General features: G+C 44.5%; 1 protein-coding gene across 2 annotated transcripts in view; it reads right to left on the bottom strand.

The window, feature by feature from the left end:
- The window catches only part of CSTF77 (Tetratricopeptide repeat (TPR)-like superfamily protein), a 149,980-nt gene that overhangs the window by 3,344 nt on the left and 124,220 nt on the right, over nucleotides 1-22,416 (bottom strand). The window contains exons 19-23 of one of the 2 annotated variants that reach the window (XM_087401663.1): nucleotides 18,397-18,466; nucleotides 18,103-18,222; nucleotides 17,668-17,814; nucleotides 13,591-13,758; nucleotides 13,181-13,438 (exon numbers count right to left, since the gene is read on the bottom strand). In XM_087401663.1, coding sequence (XP_087257789.1) covers nucleotides 13,181-13,438; nucleotides 13,591-13,758; nucleotides 17,668-17,814; nucleotides 18,103-18,222; nucleotides 18,397-18,466 — 763 coding nt within the window. The remainder of the gene's footprint in view (nucleotides 1-13,180; nucleotides 13,439-13,590; nucleotides 13,759-17,667; nucleotides 17,815-18,102; nucleotides 18,223-18,396; nucleotides 18,467-22,416) is intronic. The other variant, XM_087401664.1, reaches the window with a different exon arrangement.

The following is a 22,416-nucleotide window of genomic DNA, read 5'->3' as shown; positions in this document are numbered from 1 at the left end:
CCTCGATCTGTGCGAAGTGTCTGCACCTTGAGTCCTGTCCGCCGTTTTCAACCATAGCCACAAAGTGTTTGAAATGCATAAACACTTCTGATTTTGCCTTGAGACCGTAAACCCAAGTGTAGTTGGTAAAGTCATCTATGAATGTAACAAAATAGAGAGAACCCCCAAAAGAAGGTGTCCTCATGGGACCGCAGACATCACTATGAATAAGCTGCAATTTTCTTGTAGCTTTCACTGCACCATCCTTCTTGAAGGGAAGCCTATGCATTTTGCCAAGAATGCAACCTTCACATGCATGAGGAGGAGGCGACTCCAAAGGAGGTAATGCATCAACCATATCATGCCTCTGAAGTGTCATTAAGCTCATGTGCCCATACCTGGCATGCCATAACTCCGCATTGTGCATTGCAGCAGTGGGAGTGCTAACTGATAATGCAAGATGGGATCTTTTTTCATATAAATCAAGCTGAAAAAGACCCCGATACAAAGTGCCAGACAACTTCAAAGCATATTCATTTTCTTTGTCTCTAACTGCACACTTGTCATCATAAAAAACAACCTGAAATCCTCCTCTATTGAGTGAGGACATTGAAAGCAAATTCTTCTTTATACCACGCACATAGAGTACATCTGAAATTCTGAAATCGGTGCCATCAATGGATGTGAGAATAATATCTCCCACTCCACATACTGAATGAGAAGAATTATTTGCACAAGTGACCTTCTTCTTGGTGGGTGAAGAATGCAGAGTTACAAACAGATTTTTCTTGAAAGTGATGTGCTTTGAAGCACCACTATCAAAATACCAAGTATGTAGTGTCTCATCAACACTGAAAGAGCATTCATCCTTTGAAGAATCGTAACTGCAAGTCAAAAAAGCATATGGGTCATCATCATTAGTGGCTGTAGTATCTGAACTACCCACTGAAAAATCTGAAGTGCAAGTCAAAAAGGCATAGTGCTCTTCAACCAAGTTGGCTGCAACATCTCCTCCATCATGGCAATGTGGACCTGATGCATCTGATACAACCATACCGGAATCCCTTTTCTTTTCTTTGGCTATGCGCTTCTTGCACTCTCTTGGCTTCTTGCAATAATGACATATGCCCTTCTTTTTCTGCTTGTTTGTATCACCCTGTGCCTTATAAGAAGGCTGTCCAGAATCAGCTTTATGCTTATGTGTGGGTTGATGGGCATGTGGCTTATGCTGCCCTTTATCCTTGGGCTTGAACTTAGAGAGCATAGCATGCTCGCCAGCCCGGGTTGCCATATTTTGCGTGTTTGTTCCTCCTGCAATAGAAGTCCTACCAACTCGTGAAAGGAGAGAGGATTGCTGCCCCCCCTCGATGACAAATTCAGCGAGGTGTGGAAACCAAGATAGGACTCAGGAAGAGAGTTTAGAGTGGTGGAGATCATCTCTGAATCCGGAACGACTTCCTCAATGTTCAGCAATTGTTCCCTGAGATCCTGAAGCTTCGTGAGGTGAGAATTCATGGAATCTCCCTCCTCCATATGTGTATGGGAAAGTTCTCGCTTCAGAAAGGAAACTCTGGCATCGTTTCTTGCTGCAAACATACTCTCCAGTATTACCCAAGCTGCCATAGATGTCTTGCATGACCGAATATGAGGTATAATGAACCTCTTGACAGAAAGAGAAATTACTGAAAGAGCTTGTGCATCTCTAGAGTCCCATCTTTTCTGCTCTGCTGTGGGAGCTCCTGGAGCGGCTGCTCCAATTACCTGTGCTGTATTTGTACCTCTACCCCTACTTCCAGCTGTAGGAGTGATAGGTATAGGTGTTGTATCTGGTCTTTCTTCATCTCCATTGACATAATCCCAAAGATTTCTGCCAACTAAGATATTGCGAACCATGAAACTCCAGAAGGAGTAGTTGGTGCCATCCAACTTATCCTCTTGTGTGAGAACCCCGAACACCTCATTTGAGTTGTTCTGTGCCATTTTTGCCAGATAAACTCAGAAATACAGCAAACTGAACAAGTAAAATCCCTTCCTGGGATGTAAGATGCACAAGTAAAATCTGCAAAGAAAAATATGCCCACAGTGACAAATATTGTCACAACCTATCAAAGGCTCAAAATGCACCACAATGCTCTGCTCAATGCCCAAAAATCTGCAAAAGGTGGCAAAAGTCTGCAATTTGACTCGTACCGAGTCCAAAACTGTCTGCAAACTTCCAAACTGCTCTTTTACCTGCAAAATTGCAACCCATATGCAAAAGTCCCAATTTCTTGTGGGAAATTGCATACAAAAGAGGGCAAATGGTCTGAAAGCCCCAAATGTTGCACAAATTGCACTCTGGCTGCAAAAGCCCCAAATTTCACTGAAAAATTGCAGTGTGAGTGCAAAAGCCCCAAATGTTTGCAAGAAATTGCACCTGAAAGGCGCAAATGAACTAAAAGCCCCAAATTTCAGCAATTCTCTGCAACAAATGCAAAAGCCCCAAATTTGCTCCCAAAATGCAGGCCAAACAATGGCTCTCTGCACCAATGCTTGTAAAAACCTCCTTCCAATGTTCACTTGCAATGAAAGCTCTGCAAACAACCACCTTTCTAGAGTACCCTGTAAAGGCACCCTAACCTCAAGAACAACAACAATCCGTACAGTACAGACTGTACAACTGTCTGTACAACTGTACGGACAACTGACGTCAGCTGTGCGGCAGATTTACGAACTGTACGGTGCTGATGCAACAGGAATAGAGTTCGCATGTGTGGCGCAGCTATACAGATGTACGACAGCTGGTACGGACTTGCGGTACAATGTAGTACGGCACAAGTACGGAATCAATACGACGATTGTACGAAAGGCGCTCGATGTACGGAATCAATACGACTGACGACGTTGCAAGTACGTACGGTGACAAACAGTATGGTACAGCGGCAAACAATACAACTAACTGTACGACAGATGTACGGAATCAGTCAGCAGGGAGCATGCATACGACACACGGTGTACGGCACCTCAAGAACTGAAGCGTGGGCTGCTGTACGGACGGGAGCTGAGAGCAGATTGGCGCTCGTATGGAAGTTGTGTATGGAACAACCAACTGTGGCTGTACGGAATGATTCGCAGGTAGGTAGCTTCTCACGCTTGAGCTGAAGTTTGTGGAGGCTAGGAAGCTAGGAGCACGATCTCGCTCTGATACCAAATGTTAGAAACCAAGAGAGTGAGAGAGCAGGAAGCAAGAGAGCTGAACATAGAAGAAGTGACTAATACAAGTAGTGGGATGGGTTTTGTCTAAGTGACAAAACCTTATGGCCATGAGTTGCAGTAAAAATGAGAAAATTCTTTTTATAGAGTTTTTATTAAAAACAAGTATTTTTAAAAATTAGGGTTTCGGGCCCTATATAAAAGAATGGGCCCTCATTTTCATTTCATTGTTTAAAGACCTCTCTACTCCCACACCACCTCCCACTTGCCCCTAACATTTCCACCCTTTCTCTCACACTCTCACTCTTTCTCTCGCACACTCTCTCCATCCCTCATGGCTAGGACCAAGATCAAGGCACCATGGAGACTGGCACAACAAGACCCACCTCTAGACTCAGAGATAGAGAGTGATAGCCCCCCCCCTCTCCCCCCGATGATCCCCATCAAAGGGAGAAACTGCCATTTTGGAGGCCAAAGAGGGAGCAAGGGCTACGCCCACAGATAGAGGGATAGAGGAAGGCACAAGAGGATCATCATGCAGAGGCCGATGACTCAAAGAGCACAGAGGAGGAGTGCAAGGAAGAGCAACAACAAAGGACAGAGTAGAGGACTAAGTCAAGAGTAGAGAATCAGGGTCCACACCCATGGGGAAGAGGACACTGAGCTCTAGGTCCAAGGCAAAGAGTCCCTCCACATCCAGGACGAGGCCCTCCACATCAAGGAAGAGGCACTCCACATCAAGGGCAAAGAGGCCCTCCTCAAGTGAGGCGATACAGATTTGGGCTCTTATGATTCGGACTCTGGTCACTCATATCAATATTTCTACATTTGGTCATTGGCAACTCGATCACTGGGATTTCTTTTTTGGCTGCATTGATGGCACTTTGCCTGGCTGCCCTTTTGTCTCCCACTTGCTTCTTGACTGGAAGCATGTTCTTTCTCATCTAGAATGGAATGGACGGCGATCTTTGCTTGGGAATTCTTTGAGAGCTGAAAGCATTCACTAGTCAAAAGTCTTTCAGCCTCCCTTGACATTACAAGAACCTCAACGTTCCTACTTTGTCTCGTTTAAAGGCATCACCTCGGTTGCTGATGTTATAGATGATGCTGGTACTGTGCTCCCCTTTTCTCTAACGGCCACTACATATGGATTGGGCTCTCATTATCGTCCTTTGTGGCGACAAATTACTTCTATGCTTTCACCTCTTGTTCCGATTCCTCCTTTGAAACTCCAGGACCGGCTGGAAGATTGGACTTTGACTTCTCCAGGGTCCTGTTCTCGTCCTTTGAGGCTATCTCAAATTATTGTACCACCATTGTATAAAATCCTTTTGCCTCAACCTTGGGTTTCAGAGAGAGGTGATTCTGTTTGGTGAATGCATCGCCCAACCAAGTGGTGAAGGAAAAGATTATAGCAACTTTGGGCCTTAAAAGTACCGCTTCGGCAACAGGTTTTCTTTTGGCGAGTTCTTTTGGGAGTGTTTCCATCTGGACAGCTATTAGCTCATCGACACATTGCTCTTGCACTTGGCCACAGATGTTCTACTTCTTCGGAGACTGTGCCTCACTTGTTTTGGCATTGTCTGTGCTCTCGTGAGTTTTTTTATCTGCTTCAACAGCGCCTGCGAGCAAGATTCCCATCTGTTCCGTTTGGGAAGTTCTTGTGGCTATTTGGGTTTCATCCATCTAGACCGGAGTTTCATCTTTTCTTCGTTTGGGTTCGCTACTAGGCACTATGGACTTTATGGACATATAGGAATTGTAAAGTCTTTGGTGATCCTACTTTCTCTGTTTGGCTTTTCTAGGCGTTCTTTGCAGCAATCTTTCTTTGATCGCTTGCAGACCCGCTGCATAGATCATGCACTCTTTTTGGCATATACTGAAACTTTCAGTTGATGTAATTGTAGCACCTTATTTTGAGGTCGCTACTCATATAATATAATCAATCAAAGATTTCACCCCAAAAAAAAAGAGTGTGTGTGTGTGTGTGTAGCAGACCACTCACACCTATCCTTTGAGTTGACATTACCTAGGCCACATCTATGGCAACTCTCTCACTATCCTCCTAGAACATATAGACAATCAGCCAGACATAGATGCCTAAGGCCCCCGCCGTGCACACTCAATCAATCCATCCATGTCACAACACAACACACATTCCCATACACAATCAAAACTACAGGAAATCCACCTGAAGGATCTCTCCCAAATGGCTAGTATGACAGCAAACACAGCGCGCTTTGATAACACACTTACTACAAGACTAAACAAGGACACCCTCACAACAAAACATACCACAAAAGAGTATTAATGCTTGGTACGGTGCAATAAATGACACTGCAAAAGCAAGAGTCTTAAGCATCCTGTATAGCAACTTTCCAAAAAATTTGGAAGAAACTCCGAGAAAGGAGATCACCATTTCCTATCCATGACCCTAGCCTTTGCAAATCATATGCGGATACATTTTATGACATCCTTGATCAATCCATGCCTGATACAAAGGAAATTCCTTATTCCACCACTTCTGCAATCTTCACCATAACCCCTTGAAAGAAACCATCAGAAAGTTGCAAAAGAGCAAGACGAAGGATCAAGAGGCCTTCAAACATAACTCGTGACTCACAAGGGAAGAGTCTTGCCCCGATCCCCCGGCCAAGCTCTTCATCAATGAAGCCTTCTACAAAGGCTTTCCCACCTCCGAGATCATGAACACTAACATACCCATTCACAAGGCAAGGGATCCCATGGATGCAGACAACTACTAACAATCATGGTGCGCTACTTCATGGCTGAGATATATGGGTCGGCTATTGAGACACATATCAATGAGTGCACTAAGAGCGCAAGCAGCGAGTGACTGGCTAGGCAAGTTTCAGACGAGATCAATCAACAGTGGAACACATCTTCACTCTTAGAGCCCGCGTAGAGGAAGCCTAATATTGAAAACGAGACTATACTGCTGCTCTGCGGATTTTGGGAAGGCTGTTGCTTCCATAGGCTTGCAACTCCGATCCCTAGGTATGGCACACAATGTAGGCAGTCATGGCTTTGTATGGGAGTCAGTCTCTACTTAACGAGCTCACTTCCATTGTCAACAAACTAGGTGGCCATGGATTTCACCATAGCACACACCCTTATATATTTTTGTCTATGCTGATGATGTAGTCTTGATCTAGAATACAGCAGAGGGACTACACATGCATTTGACAGCTCTGCAGACTTTTTGTCAGAGTCTACACATGAAGGTCAACCTGGGTAAAACCAAGGTAATGATCTTGAATACCGATGAGCTCCGCTTCAGCATGCTCACTCTTGCAAGGAAACCTGTTGGAACAGTTCAATCTTATGAGTACTTGGCATGCATTTTCACAGATCCCATGAAACTAATAGCATAGGCACACTTGACTAGACAATATGCATCATTATCAAACCAGAAAGACAGTGCTTCTAGGTAGACCTTGAGCACGTGAACATGAAGTTTCTCCTTTTGATTCTCTAGTCCGACTAACTAGTCTGTATTCACATGCCTTTATATGTGAAGGGGCTACCCTTTGGTCTAATCCTGCAATACTGTTCACCTTTTCATTGTCAGAACCAATGGTACAGGAGCAAAGAGAGAATTAGTGCTTGTGTCTCAGGTCATCCAATCATTTCCATAATTTAAGGCATGCGATCATTTACTAAAGTAATATATCCCTTGAAAGGAAATAAATCCAGACATAATTGATCTTTGGGCACAAAGATTATGAATTATTGTATTACCCTTGAAGTCCATAGTAGATTGGAGTATGAAAAAGGAAAATTTCCACCTGAATTATGAGTACAAACCATTACAACAATCTATTGTGAAGCCCCTAGAGATAGAGGGAGAGACACATAGTAGAGGCCAGCCAAGCACCTAGATGGCTCCAAGCACTCAATGCTGTCCTTCACTTTCACAAAGGTTTCTGACTGCTTGTCTAACCACATCTCAATGTCAAACATTCTAACTGTGACACTGGGGTCTGGATACCTTACCTCAACAACACCTGAAGATGTCACCAAGAAAAGCTCTCCACTGACCACCACATTAGCCGTGTCTATCTCCCCCGAGTCTGAGCTGGACTCCACGTTCCTCTGATCTGCCTTCTTCTTTCTGCAATCCTTTGCAAAATGACCTCGCGTATCACAATAGAAGCACTTCTTTTTCTACTTCCTTTGCTTCTTGTTTTTCTCATATGATGAGTTCCCTCCATCATCAAATTTCTTGGGTTTGCCTATGCCAAGAGTTAAACACATTGTAACCCTTCACAGAATAATTATCCATCTGAAAAGTTCCCTGAGAGGAGATTGTATAGGGTCCGAATCCATCCTGAAGAGACAGTGATAACGACTTTTGATCTCAGAGTACACAAGGCTTCTGAGAGCGAAGTGCTCCTTTGATTTGATCTTCTAGCGATTGCATAGAGTGCAGTTTGCAACCCTCTCTTAGTATCTCCTCCGCTTGACCACTCTCAATACGGAGGGAGTGTGATGAATCGCCAGACTGTCCAATTGATATCCTCAAGGAGTGGGGGAGTTAGATCCATGTATATCCTAGCAAATTGATAAAGCCCTATGCTGCAATCCGCAGGAGGTGGTCTCTGTAGAAGCTGCGCTTGACAGCACGGAGCTCCCGTGGTGCTAGCAAAGTCCTAAATGTGTATAGCTGTAAGAGATCTTCTTGGATGACCTGTTTCACCTTGTGATATGTAAGTGGGATGGAGGAGGCCTTGACGCTATATAGAAAGGGAGGTAACCCGTCTATGTTGAGTCCCAGGCTCTCAACCCATTTGCATGTGAGTGCATACCAGCACCTTGGGTCACCCTCTGCCGCTAGTGCCATGAAGGAGGACAAGGCCAACCAAGGAAGCCAACGTTGCCTTGTGGTGCAAGAGCCATACTATCTAATGCAATATAGATACATGATAACCTAAAAGGCCGCATTGAGCTGTAGTGGGGATGCTCCGAACTCAGCCAGGATTATCTGATGTAAGACAGAGGGCTTACTGTGAATCATCCGTGAAGCATGAGAACCTGAAGCCTCTCAACTCAAACCCACTTTGTCTCTAATAGGTCTAGCCCCCGACAAGGGCTGCCATACATACCTATTGGACGAACCAAAGAGTCAAAAAAGAAGGTTTTCGTCTGTGAGTCCTGGAAAGTGAAGAGAAATGGAACCCCAAGTATGTGTAGGATGCAACCACCTCAACCGGTAGCCCTACTAATGTGAAATGCTCTCTGTGCATGGCTGCTCCAGATGTGTTGAAGATCATGACCTTGGTTTTACCAAGGTAGACCTTTAGATCATGTGTCTCACAAAAGGTATGAAGTGCATCCAAGTGTCACTAGAGACCTTCTGCTGAGGAAGAAAGTAAGACGACATCATCTGCGCACACGGACATCTGGAGCAAGGATCCTGCCAGGGAGCAACCAACCCCTCCTAAAGTACCAATAAAGGTCTCAAATAACAAGGTTGGTGATAACGGACAACCTTGTTTGACCCCAATGGTGCTCATGATCTCCTCTGTCCACCCTACACCTGGCGAACTTGACCTGAGAGTCTGATAAAGTGCATGATTGCCTAGGTGACTTTCTGGTCATACCCCAACTCTTTTGTATCAACCGGTGATCCATCAAATGTGAACCACTCTCTATGCATGGCTGCTCGCGATGTATTGAAGATCATAACCTTGGTCTTACCAAGGTTGACCCTCAAATCGCGTGACTCACACAACCCTAGTAGCACATCCAGGTGTCTCTGGAGGCCATCTGCAGAAGAAGTTTCTCGGGACCACGTCATCTGTATATAACAAGATCTGAAGCAAGGAACCCATCTAGGCCACCCTAGTGTCCTGCCATCCCTCTTTTCGATGGATCCCGAACACAAGTAATTCGAGTTTGAATCAGACTCGGGACTCCACCCTTGCCCTATCCCACAGGCCACTGGCCCTTCAAACTCCCAAAGCACTCCGTCTGCCATGATCTGCATGCCTTCCGAGATCCCCTTGGAAGATCTGCAAGGGGAAGAAGACATATCCACCAGGTAGGCCACTCAAGAGGGTGCGATAGCAGTAGGGATGCCTCCCTCGAAATCAAGAAAGCGCACCCCGATGCCATCAGCAGGCGAGTATAAGGTCGTGCGCTCCCAGGTGCACTCACCACTTGGAGAAGCATGGCTCCAAGAACTGGACGTGTGCATTGTGCACTCACGCTTCGCGTACGAGAAGTCTTGAGCTCGTCTATGTAGAGGCCAAACAAGGTTGGTGATAACGTGCAACCTTGTTTGACCCCAATAGTGCTCATAACCTCCTCCATCCCTCTGGTATCCGCACTTTGCCTAAGACCCTCTCATAAAGTGCCATAACAGACCATATGATCTCCTGGTCATACCCCAATTCATGTAGTCGTCTGATAAGGCGAGCTCTCGGTGCTGTATCAAAGGCTTTGCAAAATTTTCACAAAGCAACAATAGACCCTCTACCTCCATGCCCTGGCCTCCTCTACGACACTCCTGAGTGTGACTTTGTGATCCATGGTCCCGTGATCACATCAGAATCTAGCTTGCCCCTCTGCCCTAAGTCCCATCTCTGCAAGTTGGCTTACCTTTGTGTCAAGTACTAGTGCACATATCTTAGACATGACATGTCCAATCATGATGGTCCTATAGTCTCGCAGGCTCATGGGGTCCCCCGCCTTATGAATGGGTGTGATGGTGTCCAAGGTCCAAGTGTCTCGGAAGCTAGGACAACTGCTTCATTGAAGACCTTTCCTAAGATTGGGCTAGAGAGTATATCGCATATGCAATAAACTTAGTGCATAGTCCCTCATGATCTTTCGCTCGGCCATTATGGAGCTTCAGGTGAAAAGAGTGCAGGGGTAGTACGAGGTGAGTGCGAGAGGTCCAGGGTTTGGTTGGTGGGGGATGTCATACAATGTGCATGCATAGGTGCCACATCTGGGTGCTTGGTGTCTGTGGGGGGTGATAGGGGTCGCTGCTCAAGGAACTTTTGCCAAAAGTCCTTGGAGTTGTTGCTAAGCAAGCTTTTTGCAAAAAGTCCTTGGAATATTTGGGTGAGAGATTATGGTCAAAGTGTATATCGTCGTAAGTGATGTGAGTGATCTGTGGTATGGGCGGTATCGTGAAACGAGGGACGGAGATGTTAAAGATGAGTTAGGTGTGATTTGCCCCTAGAGGAGGTGGTGAAACAAAGAAGTTAGTGATACATGATGTGAAGGCAGGATATCCCATGATGTAATCAACTACACTGCAGCCTCCCCCATGTGGGAAATAGGTGAAACCACCTAAAGAGGGCCATAGGCTGAGACCATTGTAAATGATAAGATCGTGCATCCTACCCATATCCAAAAGTGCATTTCCATATGATATGACTAGGGCCTGCATGTCCATGTCATACCTGCATCGTCAAGATCAATGTCTGGTAGCAAGACAACATCGTCATGGGGGAAGTCTAGAAGCGATACTTGTCTTCGCATTGAAGTCCCCAATGAGGAGGACTTATCTGTAGCTCAAGAAGTCCATAATGTCCGGATGGGAGGGCTACGTATGGTGATCTCTAGCAAAATGGGATGTCTCAAGTAAAAAGTAGCATATTGCGATGAAAAGGTCTTGACTAGCTATGTGTTGGATTTGAATCTAGGGGAATCTACAATGCGTGTCCCTCCTCTCTATTGAGATCGCCCTAATGAGGAATGATCTGTAGAGTATAACCCCCCCACACCCCCCGGCCCTTGTACTCCGCCTACATCCCTCGTCTCGTCTTTGTATCATGTCTCCCATGTTTATCTGCTAACCCCTAGTAGTGGGGCGCTCTATAGAAGACGATGTCGCGTCCTATGCAGGACTCCGAGAGGTTCCCTAGCTTTAATCGTAAGGTACCGTTGCAGTTCTAGATGGTACATGATAGAGTCCTGAGTCTCTTAGACTCCGGCCCCCTATGTGTCCCACTACTATATCAGAATGCATCTCTCCTCTATCTATAGGGGTGTCAAGTCCTCATCCATGGATATCGAGGGATGGTCGCACAGTAATGGTCTATGATATAATGCGCCGGAGTGCTGTAGAAGTGTATGACAAGGGGTTGCACTCAGTTGGGGTCTCTCCCCGCGTGCCAAGCCCCCTCAACGAAATGCTGTAAGACACCTAGGGTGGTGGCCATGAAGGGTCGCATCGTCCATCGGTGTGGAAATTGTACGAGAAATCCCATGAACTCTAATATTGAGAGCCTTATTGGCCCTTTCGTGTTGCTCCAAGAGAGTGGCTGAAACGGTTGCCTTTTCAGATTCCTGCCACGTCCACCCATCTCGATGCCTCCGCAATAGCCGACTGCATGGTGGCTGTCCAGCTGGCCCTCTACTGCTGGTGTGCCACTTGAAGCTGTCCCTAAGGCGGTCAACTCCTTTAGAAGCTGTAAGATACCCTGTCTATGCCCCTGTATGAGGCTAGCCTGCTCCTATATGATAAGGAGCCCACTCTTGAGTGAAGCGGACCTGCTCCTATGCAAAGCGGGTCAGCTCCATGTCCCGTGCATGTATGATGTGTACCTTGATCAGGAGGGACTCGCAAGCATCAAGTGGGTCAGCTCGAGGAAAGTCAGGTCCTCGGAATCTGGAACTGGAATGGGCTGGAGGAGTGGGACTGGATGGTAGGGGGTGGCTGAGTGAGCTGAGGAGGGTGGGCGTGGTGAGGGGCTGTCTGGAGTAGCGGTGAGCTAATTCTAGCTGTGGGCTGTAATGGTGGCTGACTGAGGGGAAGAGGTGAGAGGAAGGACGAGGTACACCATAGGCTTGCATAGGTCATCTCTGACAGTGGTAACGTCGGTGGTGAGCCTGGTGCCAAGTCTGCAGTAGCAAGAGATGAGGTCGTGGTCGTGGTCGAGGTCGAGGTCGAGGTCGAGATTGCTGGTGTTAGCATCTCCGAAGGTGGTCATGCTGTCCCCTCCAAGGTCGGTCTAGTAGCCGCCAGTGATGATGGGATGATGTCAAGGCTGAAACTGATTGGGCCAAGATTGCATTGGTTGCCTTCTGTGTGGCAGAACTATCAAATTGCAAACCACTGCAGTTGCTGCGTCTGTTAATGTCGTCAATCTTGAACTGCTTCTCATCCTTCCCATCCTTCTTGGATTTTTCTCTCCTCAGCTTTTTCTCATTTCACAATTTTCTTTCCTGAGTTCTCTCATTCTCTCTTGTTCTTGCCTTTGCAGAAAATTCTACGAGGGAGGGAAGGGTACACAACCCTTCACTTGTGATGGATCGAGGGACTGAAGGAGGCTCCAATCCATCATCAGACCCCTTACATGAGCGGATCAGATTGGAGATCGGGTATGGGGCTGGGGGCCTTGGAGGTCACATAGGGGACCAGGGGCCTCTTGCAGCAGCTCGAGAGGTCCAGGTTCACGAGCTGACTTGTTGGGTGATCTGGATCGAGGGACTGAAGGAGGCTCCAATCCATCATCAGACCCCTTACATGAGCGGATCAGATTGGAGATCGGGTATGGGGCTGGGGGCCTTGGAGGTCACATAGGGGAATAGGGGCCTCCTGCAGCAGCTCGACAGGTCCAGGTTCGCGAGCTGACTTGTTGGGTGATCTTTACGCAGGTTCGGTGTAGTTGCAGGTGGTGTCAAGGCTGTAGCAGCTCCTAAGGCCTGGGGTAGGCCCAGGTAGCACACAGGCTAGCCCGCGCAGCTAGCAAGGCCCAAGGGGGAGTCGAGGTAGCTATGGCGCAGCGATGGCTGCCCGTAGCAGTAGCTACAGCCCCCCACAAGGGGCTTAGGCGACAGCAGCCACACAAGGGCAGCAGACCGCCCCCAGTGGGACTAGTGATCACGGTCACTCAGGAAGCGCCACGTGACAGTTGGATGAGGGGCAAGGGGAGGAATTGAGGAGCAGGGGGGACACTCGGGAGGCTGAGAGGAAGAGAGAGAGAGAGAGAGAGAGAGAGAGAGAGAGAGAGAGATCCCATTCACTTACTATCAAGTTCCTTTCTCTTTTGGCCCTCAGACTTTAAAGGTCTTGCATTGGTACTGCTAGTATTACGTCCTCCAAGCTTGGTGGAGCCATTCATACCAGACTGGCCTCTAGTAGCAGCAAGCATATCCCCTAATGCATGCCCACCTCCCTTGACTGCAAGCATATGTTCAGATTCTGTGCCAGAGCTTTCAGAGAAGCTAAAAGGTATCTTTGCTTGGAGTAAATCGGACATCACCCTCTCAACATTTGGAACGGGACCTGGTCAAGTAACAGCATAATGACAACATTGAGATATCACATTACAAAAGGATTAATTCGTGGTAGCTCAAAAAACAGGTTTTAGAACAACAAAAGGAGAGAATAAATTCACGACAACCATCAGGTATTATTAGGAAAAAATATGTTCTTACCATCAATGAGTGGAAGCTGGCTTAAAAACAAGCCTAAAGGAGGTGGCAGAACTCTGATGGCGTCTTCAACAGATGTTGATGTTACACCATCAACTGTGGGTTGTGCCAAACCAGGTGCTTGGGAGCCAGAAGTTCGTGACCGAGCAGATATTGTAAGTCCTGGCACACCTGCATAAAGATACAATCAGATATTGAGCTGTTGCTTTCATCTTGATCTCATCAATTTACTAGGATCTTTGTTCCCACCTGTTTCTTCTGCACCCTCTTCAAAGCACCACAACTTAACATAGCTCACCCCCTAAAAATTTAGACACAAAATGACTATTATTTCTATCTATAAATACTGATAAGCAACAATGGCTCATATAAATAAGCTAGTAAAAACACTGACAAATATTGTGAAGATAGCCCTTTTTTAGCCTTTAGCAGGGTATTAAGGGGTCAAATCCTTCTCATTGGTGAAAAAATCAAATCTTTTACTGAGCCAATTGAATTGACCTGATACGAATTTGGAAAAAACAATGTCCAAAGACTGCACATATAGAGAAAAATCTGCACGGGCTTGCACAAAAGGGGAAGAGGGAGTGGGATAAAGGTAAGGGGCTTGTCTTCTTTGTGATGTATCAGGTGATCTCTCACCTAAAAGAACAATAGCATAATTGGTGTGGTGATGAAGTTTGTGGACAAGCTAATAGCTGGTAGATGTAAACAAATTGCAATCTGCTTTCTCCTATTACATGTTATCCCTCTCCACACGTTATTTTAATGCCAAATCATACAACCTGCCACATTGAGCGAATTTTGTTCTATATTTCCCCCACATTTTCTTGCAGTAGCTGACATGACTCTCCTATCACAGCGATAATAAATGAGGAAGGGGGAGACCTCATCGACCTCTATGGCAGGTGACTGGTACACAATTTGTCCATCTAGGCTAAGCTTAGGGTCTCTCCTTCAGCATCTGTGCTCCTCCAAAAACAACCCCTCACATAGAAGAAAGAGCTGATGGCCTGTGCTTGAGATGTAAGTAAGCTTATAGCTGGTAGATATTAAGTTTGCCATCTCCTTTCTCCTATTGCTTGCCGTTCTCACCACTCGCACATTATGTTACTGACAGTCAAACAACCTGCCATATTGAATGTATTTTAGTCCAGGTTTTCCCCCCGTACAAAGGCTTGCAGTAGCTGTGGCGAATCTCCTAAATGCATCTAGTAAAACACTTAGATGTTAAGATTCAATAAGAAAGGGGAAGATTTCATTCACCTCTGATGGGTGAGCGATACATGCTCTGCTTGTGTAGGTTGTGTTTGAGAGTTTCTCATATGAAATTGCACCACATCAAACAAGCCCTAGAGGAGACGAGTTTGTGCCGGGGATCTTGAGCAGGTGCCCGTTAAGCTCTCAATAACTGATCTTGATGAAGGTATCTTGAGCATGTGCCCGTTAAGCTCTCAATAACTGATCTTGATGAAGGTATCTCTCCAGTTCTGAAGGAACTTGTATTTATGTCAACCTCATCTTCAATACAAATAGAGCAAGGCATCACTAATCCTGTATCTAATGATGCCAAACATGTAACTAAATCCATCTCAAAAGAGCCAATGAAACCTCCCCAATTTCATAAGAAAAAAGTTATGTTAAGCTCTTGGTTAATTTTGTGGTATGATTATTTGTAGCAAAGTCATAAAAATCGAGCCATCCCTCAGATACCTCCAATTATGCTAGAGCTGAGCATCACCATTTATGGCATCGTACCATGACATACAAAGGTTCTCAAAGCAAACAGCACAACAAGATGGTCATGTACAATAGATTGCAAAAATGGCCTATATCTAAGGAATATGCATGCTAGCTACATATGCTAGCTACATGGTACTGACGACATTGTGGTGCATTGTGCGAAGGGATCTCCTGCTTCTTCACACATTACCCACCTCAGAGTCCACACTCTTATGCCAACACTTAATCACTCAATACCCACTCTTATGCCAACACTAAATCACTCAGATTGATCCTTCCCCAAAAACCCTCACAAACCATTCTACAGTTGCCTCCACATACTACCACTATCAATTTGACCACACATTGAATGCCATATATGGTAGCAATCTACATGCTTTTGCCAAGCATCGACAACCAGCCGACGAAAGATGACCAAGCCTAACTCCTTACCCACTCTATCCACATAGCTGCATAACACTCTAGGCATTGAAGGCGTAACACTCCTTGGTTACCGCATAACACTCCTTGGTTATATTCATAGCAGGGTCAAGGGCTGTCCTTTTTCTCTCGCATGCTTTAAGACTGGAAGCACATACTTTCTCGTCTTAAATGGAATGGCATGGATGCTCTTCATGGAAATTCTTTGCGAGTAGAATGTCTTCATTGGTCCAAGGTCTTTGCGCTTCCTTTGGCCTTACAAGGCCGCGTTGCTCTTATTTTATTTGGTCGAAAGGCATACGCCTTGTGGATGATGTGTTAGATGCTAATGGCATGGTGTTATCTTTCCGTGCTACACTTAGCAAGTTTGGGTTGAGACAGCATTATAGACCGCTCTAGCACATATTGTCACAGATGCTTCACAATTTTCAGCTAGTACCATGTCTTGAGATTATACACCACCCCAAACACTTGGTCTTTCAATCAGATGATCCTACTTGTCAATCGTTGCTGTTAGCAGATGTCATGTACAAGGTTTTGCTACCTCCTCCTTGGGTTTTCGCTCATGCAAATCGCATTTGGTCTGTGACTCGTCCTTCCCGGTGGTGGAGGATAAATTTGGGATTGCAAACTCCCTCTTCGTCAACAGCTTTTCTTCTGGCAAGTGTTGCTTGGGGTTCTACCTTTTGGATAGATTTCGGCATGTAGACAGATTGCTCCAGATATTTGTCACTGATGCGTTTGAGGGAGTCAATGCCTCAGTTTTTGGCATTGCCCTAAGACTCATGACTTCTTGTTTTTTCTGCAACGACTCTAGGCACGCTTCTCTAGTGCTTGCTTTGGCAAGCTTTTCTCATTGTTTGAGATTCACCCTATCCGCCAGGAGTATGATCTTTTCATTACATGGGTACGCTACTGGATACTATGGACTCTGTCACAAGATGCTGAAAGCTATTGCACGGGTGCCTTAACATCACTAGTTACCACTCAATTGACTACCAATTACCAGATCGCCCCGCACTTGATGTTAAATATTCAACATGCAATACAACACCAACAATGCTTTGCACATCCACAAGGGTCTGCTAAAACCCACACGATCTATAGTACCCTTTAGGGTCTACATAGCATTGCCAGACAGTCTTTGGGAGTGAGCCTTGGAGTATTCAACAATGATGCTTGGCTTAATGAAGACAGAACAAGGTCACCTAGTCCTTACCTGTGACGTGGATGGGATGTCCAAAACCAATAATCTTTGAGTCTATTGGATAGTACCTTGATCACTCACATGCACATTAGATAGAGCACATTGAGTTCTTAATAGAATTCAAATTAAGTGAATTTGGAGTTGCAGTCAAGAAAGTGTGCCTAGAAAGACTAGGCTTATATTTATCTAGTTCTAATGGGTAATTAATTGTATTCATGTGTTATTCATTCGCTAATACCTGGTGTTTTTGGCTTTATGTGGACATCTCAAGATAGTTGCCAAAGGCTATTTTGTTTTGCTTCTACCATTTTAGACTCCAAATTATGGAGATATCATTCAATTTCCCAAATTATGGCAATCCTAGCCTCTACATGAGCTGCGATCTAGCACCAGTTGTCTTTTTAATCTCTTTGTATAAAAAAGTGGAAGAGTGTCTCTCAATAAGCTAGGATCTAGCACCAAATGTTGTCAAGGGTGTGACTCAACAACATTGGCAGGGGTCAAAGGACAAGAAAACAAATTACAATGCTAACCAAAATTAAATTAGTAGGAGCTTATATGATCAGCTATTACGTGATGAAGTTTACAAGTCATCCACACAAAAACTCCCAATGCCCTCAAGCTTGATCAAAATCAACTGAGCCCTTTATTAGTTGCAGAGCGAACCGCATAAATTAAGGAGAAAACATAGAAGGGTTCAGATCGAATACCAAGCATAACCGAGCCCTTCATTTGTTGTGGCAAACTAGATGCTCCGCCAGGATGCAGCCCTAGTATTGGTTGTCCATATGCATTATTAGTGTGTGCTCCCATGGCACTTGCCATAGCTGAAAGGGTACCCTGACCTAAACTTTGGCCTGACAAAACCAAACTGTCATAATGACTGAAGAGATTTCTTCATATTAATGATAGCAATCCCATGCAGATACAACAGCCAAACCTCATTCTCCCAAAAAGGAAAAAAAAGGGATGATCAAAACACTCTTTTTACACGACTTTTGAGCCAGAATAGCCCCAACACCATAATAATTTCTGAAGATTACCAAAAGATGGTCATTTACATATGTTCAAACCACACCAAAACTACTTAATTTGTATGTTATAGGCTTTTGACTCAATGGATCTTATAAATAAGGCGTACTTACCTAATCCTTGCCTTGGATCATACACAACCATCTTGGATACATCAGGCCGTATTACATTTTTTGAAGACCCAGACATCCCAGTGCCTTCAATTCCTAACAACATTGATCCTTTCTCCGAAGCTGAAACAACAAAAAGCATTACCTTCAGACTAATAAATTTGCTTTTGATGATAAGACAAATAGAAAAAGAGCAGGAATCTTTGAACATCTGAGCAAAACGAGTAGTTAGATGAACCTTTTCAAGGTCTGCATAAAAAACTCCCAAAAACCAACTAGGATGTTTGGCCATGATACCTCCAGTAAAAATACCAATTTGCAAAGGACCAGTCTTTTCTGCTTTGCCAGAGAGCCTTTGAGCAAGTAGCTGCAAGATCCAAAGAGCCACTATTAGCAAGCAATTATTTTTTAGAGCCATCTGTATTCTCTCAAACTACCTCTCTCTAAAAGTAGCTCCCAAGTCAACTTTCAGGCTGACCATTCCAATATCACCACCTTGCCTGGATTTCATTCATTATATCATTCTTTAAAGAATGATATTTTTTGTTCTTCTATGTGATAAGAGAACCCTTTCTACAAATATTTGAATGTACATGTTACAACAAGATGTTGCAAATAAAAGGGAACTCGAAATAAAAAATGATTCATCAAGACGCGCGTGGCTGAACCCAAGGAACAAATTTCTTGAAGAGAAGACCGTTTGAGCCCAAGCAAGTGAGGGCTTGGTTGAGAACAAAGGCCCTAAAGGCTGGACGGCCTAGAAAATAACGTGCTCCAAGCAATTGAGGACTTGGTTGCATAAAGACAAAGATACCAAAACAGAAAAAGGGCATCTTCCCATTAAAACAATTGATTTCCAATGAACCAATGAGATCCCAAGGGGTCATCCCCATTAAAATTTTCCTAAAAAATGCTCAAAATCCCCATCAAGGATCATCTTTAATTATCACTATGTTGATCCGTGAATACCATCACAAACAAAACAGGATGTATGACACTTGTAAAACTCAAGGGAATTTTTCTTTTTCCCTAAATACAATCAAAATTGTACGTGTGTGCATGTGGATAGTAGAGACAATATGATGTTGATAATGTTCACTCAAGATTCACCAATTATGTAACAAGGAATGGACTTGGACGAACTCTACTCATGAAAGGTCTATTATGTATGAAAGAAATGGCCAAGAGCAAAGAACTCAAGGCATAAATAGACCATGCAATGCATTGAAAACAAGTGGTAAATTGCCACCGAAAATCAATAAGGGAAGCATCTATGACATATGAGAAAAATCAGCACCCGTCAAGCCGCTCCTCACTGCACCCTACGGGTTCCAGTTTGGTGATGGCCCAGGTATCTCTCAATCCTCGTTTCCATTTGGCACGATATCATCTATACCTTGTGTGTCACATGGGAGCGAGGGAAGATGACTTCACTACGACGGCCAAAAGGTTTGCAAGGCTTCGCTTGCAAGTGTATTCTACACATTTGTGGATCAAGGCATTCCATTGGTTGTATGGTCCCTCACCCTAGCTGTTGGCCCATGTTTCTGAGATTCCCTAGACAGTGAGCTTGATTTCTAAAAGTAGGCTGCACAATAGCAAGTGAAGGCACATGGAAGCAATGGACATGAAGAAGGTTGAAACAAAATGCTCAAAACCATACTATTGTAATAAATGAGAGAGAAGTACAAAGTACACATAATAAACCAACCCTAGGACTACAGTACCTAGTGTACTAAGTGGCACATGTCATAAGTGCCCTAACTGTCCTAACTACCTATATCTAGGCCTATAAGGCGCATACCAGAGAACAGAAGGCACCGATAAATAGCCCATGGGATAGCCTACAAATCCCCCTCCATGGTATGGATTGAAGTATCACGGACATGTCTCAAAATACCTGAAGAACTAATGTCATGGTTGCACATGTCGAACCTGTATGAATATACCAACCTACGACTGTACAGAGCATAGCTTGCTGGAAAGCTTCAAACTTAGGTCGAGAAAACTTTCATATAACAGTTGCCATTTTCATGTAACAATCCAAGTAAATTGGACATCTTCTACAACGTTTTCAATTTGAGGATTACAAGCCAGTATCCACAGCATTAGAGCATGGTTTTCATTTCTCATCTGATGATGATAGTGGTGCATGTGATATCACTCTCTATCAGCAGGTGGTTGGTGTTGTTTGATATATTTATGCCATACTATGCTAGATCTTCAGTATGCGGTCTCATAGTTGAGCAGATACATGCACAGCTCCTCTATACACCATTCGCAGGCCGTGTAGCGTGTCTTTAGGTACCTCAAAGATACTCAGCATTTGGGCCTTCTTTACAAGGCCAATTCTTCACTAATCATGCATGGGTTCACTGATAGTGATTGGGCTCACTATTCTGACACCTGTGTGTCACATAGTACCCCCCTCACTACTAGCAAATTGAATGCCCAGATAATAATGCAGTGGACCAAGATCTAGTAGGGGAAACCTCAGATTTAGCATCATCATGTGGGTCTGGCTGAAACAAAGGCATCAAGCTGTCAAAAATATTTGATGCATGAACTGTGGGCTATTTTTGACAGTCCAACAAATGCATGGATGATGACTCATAAAAAACATCTCTACTAACAAAAAATTTGCCCGTGCGGGTTGGTAGACCTTGTAGCCCTTGCATTCTGAGCTGTACACAATAAAAATACATTTGACAGCTTTGTCATCCAACTTTGTCCATGTCCGTGAGGCCACATGTGCATATGCCAAGCAACCAAAAGTCCTCATGTGAGCTTATGGCCTGTCCAAGCCTTATAGGATGTGATGGTTTTCAATGCCTTGGTTGGGCATCTATTCAAAATATAATTTGCACACATGACTGCATCAAAACCACAATTTATTACGCAAGTGCTTTCATTTGAGCATACACCTGGCCATCTCCATGACTGATCTGTTTTCCTTTCAGCCAAGGGATTCTGTTGAGGAGTGTAAGGCACAGTGCACTGATGATGTATGCCACGTGAGGCCAAATAATCAGCAAATTCTTTTGACGTGTATTCAGCCCCCTGTCCGTATTTATGTTGGCTATTTTCAGCCCACTTTCATTCTAAATCAAAGCAATAAATGCTTAAAGCATGTGAAGACTTGAGATTTGGACTTTAGAGCAAAAATCCACGTGTACCTAGTGAACTCATCAATGAAAGTCACAAAACATGTGGCTGCAACTCTCATGGGACCACAAACATCCCTCTGAACCAAATACAACTTGTGGGGTGCACAACTCTCCCATCCTTGGGAAATGCAAACAACCATGTCCTACTTATGTAACTTCAGAAGTGCTCCATAAATGAGGTGTCCAAACCTCTCATGTCATAAATGTGTCTGCCAAGGTAGAATCATCAACAACAGATGCAGCAACAAGTCCAACATCCTCCCAACAGCTGTCATAAGCATCAATTTTGCAAAGTCCTCTAAGCAATGTGCCTCAACACCATGGTAAAGACATGCGTAACATCATAGACTGCACCTAACACCACAAAAAAGAACCTGATATCCACAAGTAGCTATAGGTGAAATCGATATAAGGTTTTTGCGGTTGCATAGTACATTGGCTAGAGTGACTAGACCACCAGATACTGAATTAATGGCAACTTGCCCAATGCCTTTTACTGAATAAGATGCATTACTTGCACATGTAATTGTTCCCCCCTTTAGTGCATCTGTAAGTGAGCTAAATAACTTCTGGCAGGAAGTGATGTGCTTGCTAGCACCACTCTCAAAAAACCATGCATCATAACTATCAGAAACTGTCATGCAGGCATCATGAATAGAAGGATTGTACTGACGAGTAACGAAAAAAGCCCAATAGTGATCATGTGCAAACTTGGCTATCTCATACCTGTCTCATATCTCATGTGCAAACTAGGAGCACCAGAAACTGCAAGACCTGACTACTCTTTTTCAAATGCAATTCTCTTTTTGCACTTAGTGATATCATGCCCTGGTTTCCTGCAATAGTCACATCTTTGTTTCTTCTTCTTTTCTCTAGAAGAAGATGCATCAGAGGAATGACCAGCATGTGTATGAGTGGGCTTACCAGCTAAAACTTTCCCCTTGCCATTGTTTCTATGCTGAGTGGCAAATGCCTGATCACTATCCACAGAAGCATTTCTATTCACACGGCTTTGTTCTTCCTGTAACAAAAGGGCAACCAACTGGTTAAAACTGAAGTAGTTGTCATTGCCCATGGCAACCAACCGCAAGGTAGTGGCAAAGCCCTAGTATGAGTCAAGCAATCCATCAAGTGTCATGGACACAAGCTC

Source organism: Dipteris shenzhenensis, chromosome 30, assembly GCF_047967505.1.
Source record: "Dipteris shenzhenensis isolate YYH24624 ecotype China chromosome 30, Dip_SZ_1.0, whole genome shotgun sequence".
NCBI classification, from domain to species: Eukaryota; Viridiplantae; Streptophyta; class Polypodiopsida; order Gleicheniales; family Dipteridaceae; genus Dipteris; species Dipteris shenzhenensis.
The sequence above is the reverse complement of the archived record's forward strand: the minus strand, read 5'-3'. Positions and strand labels throughout refer to the sequence as shown.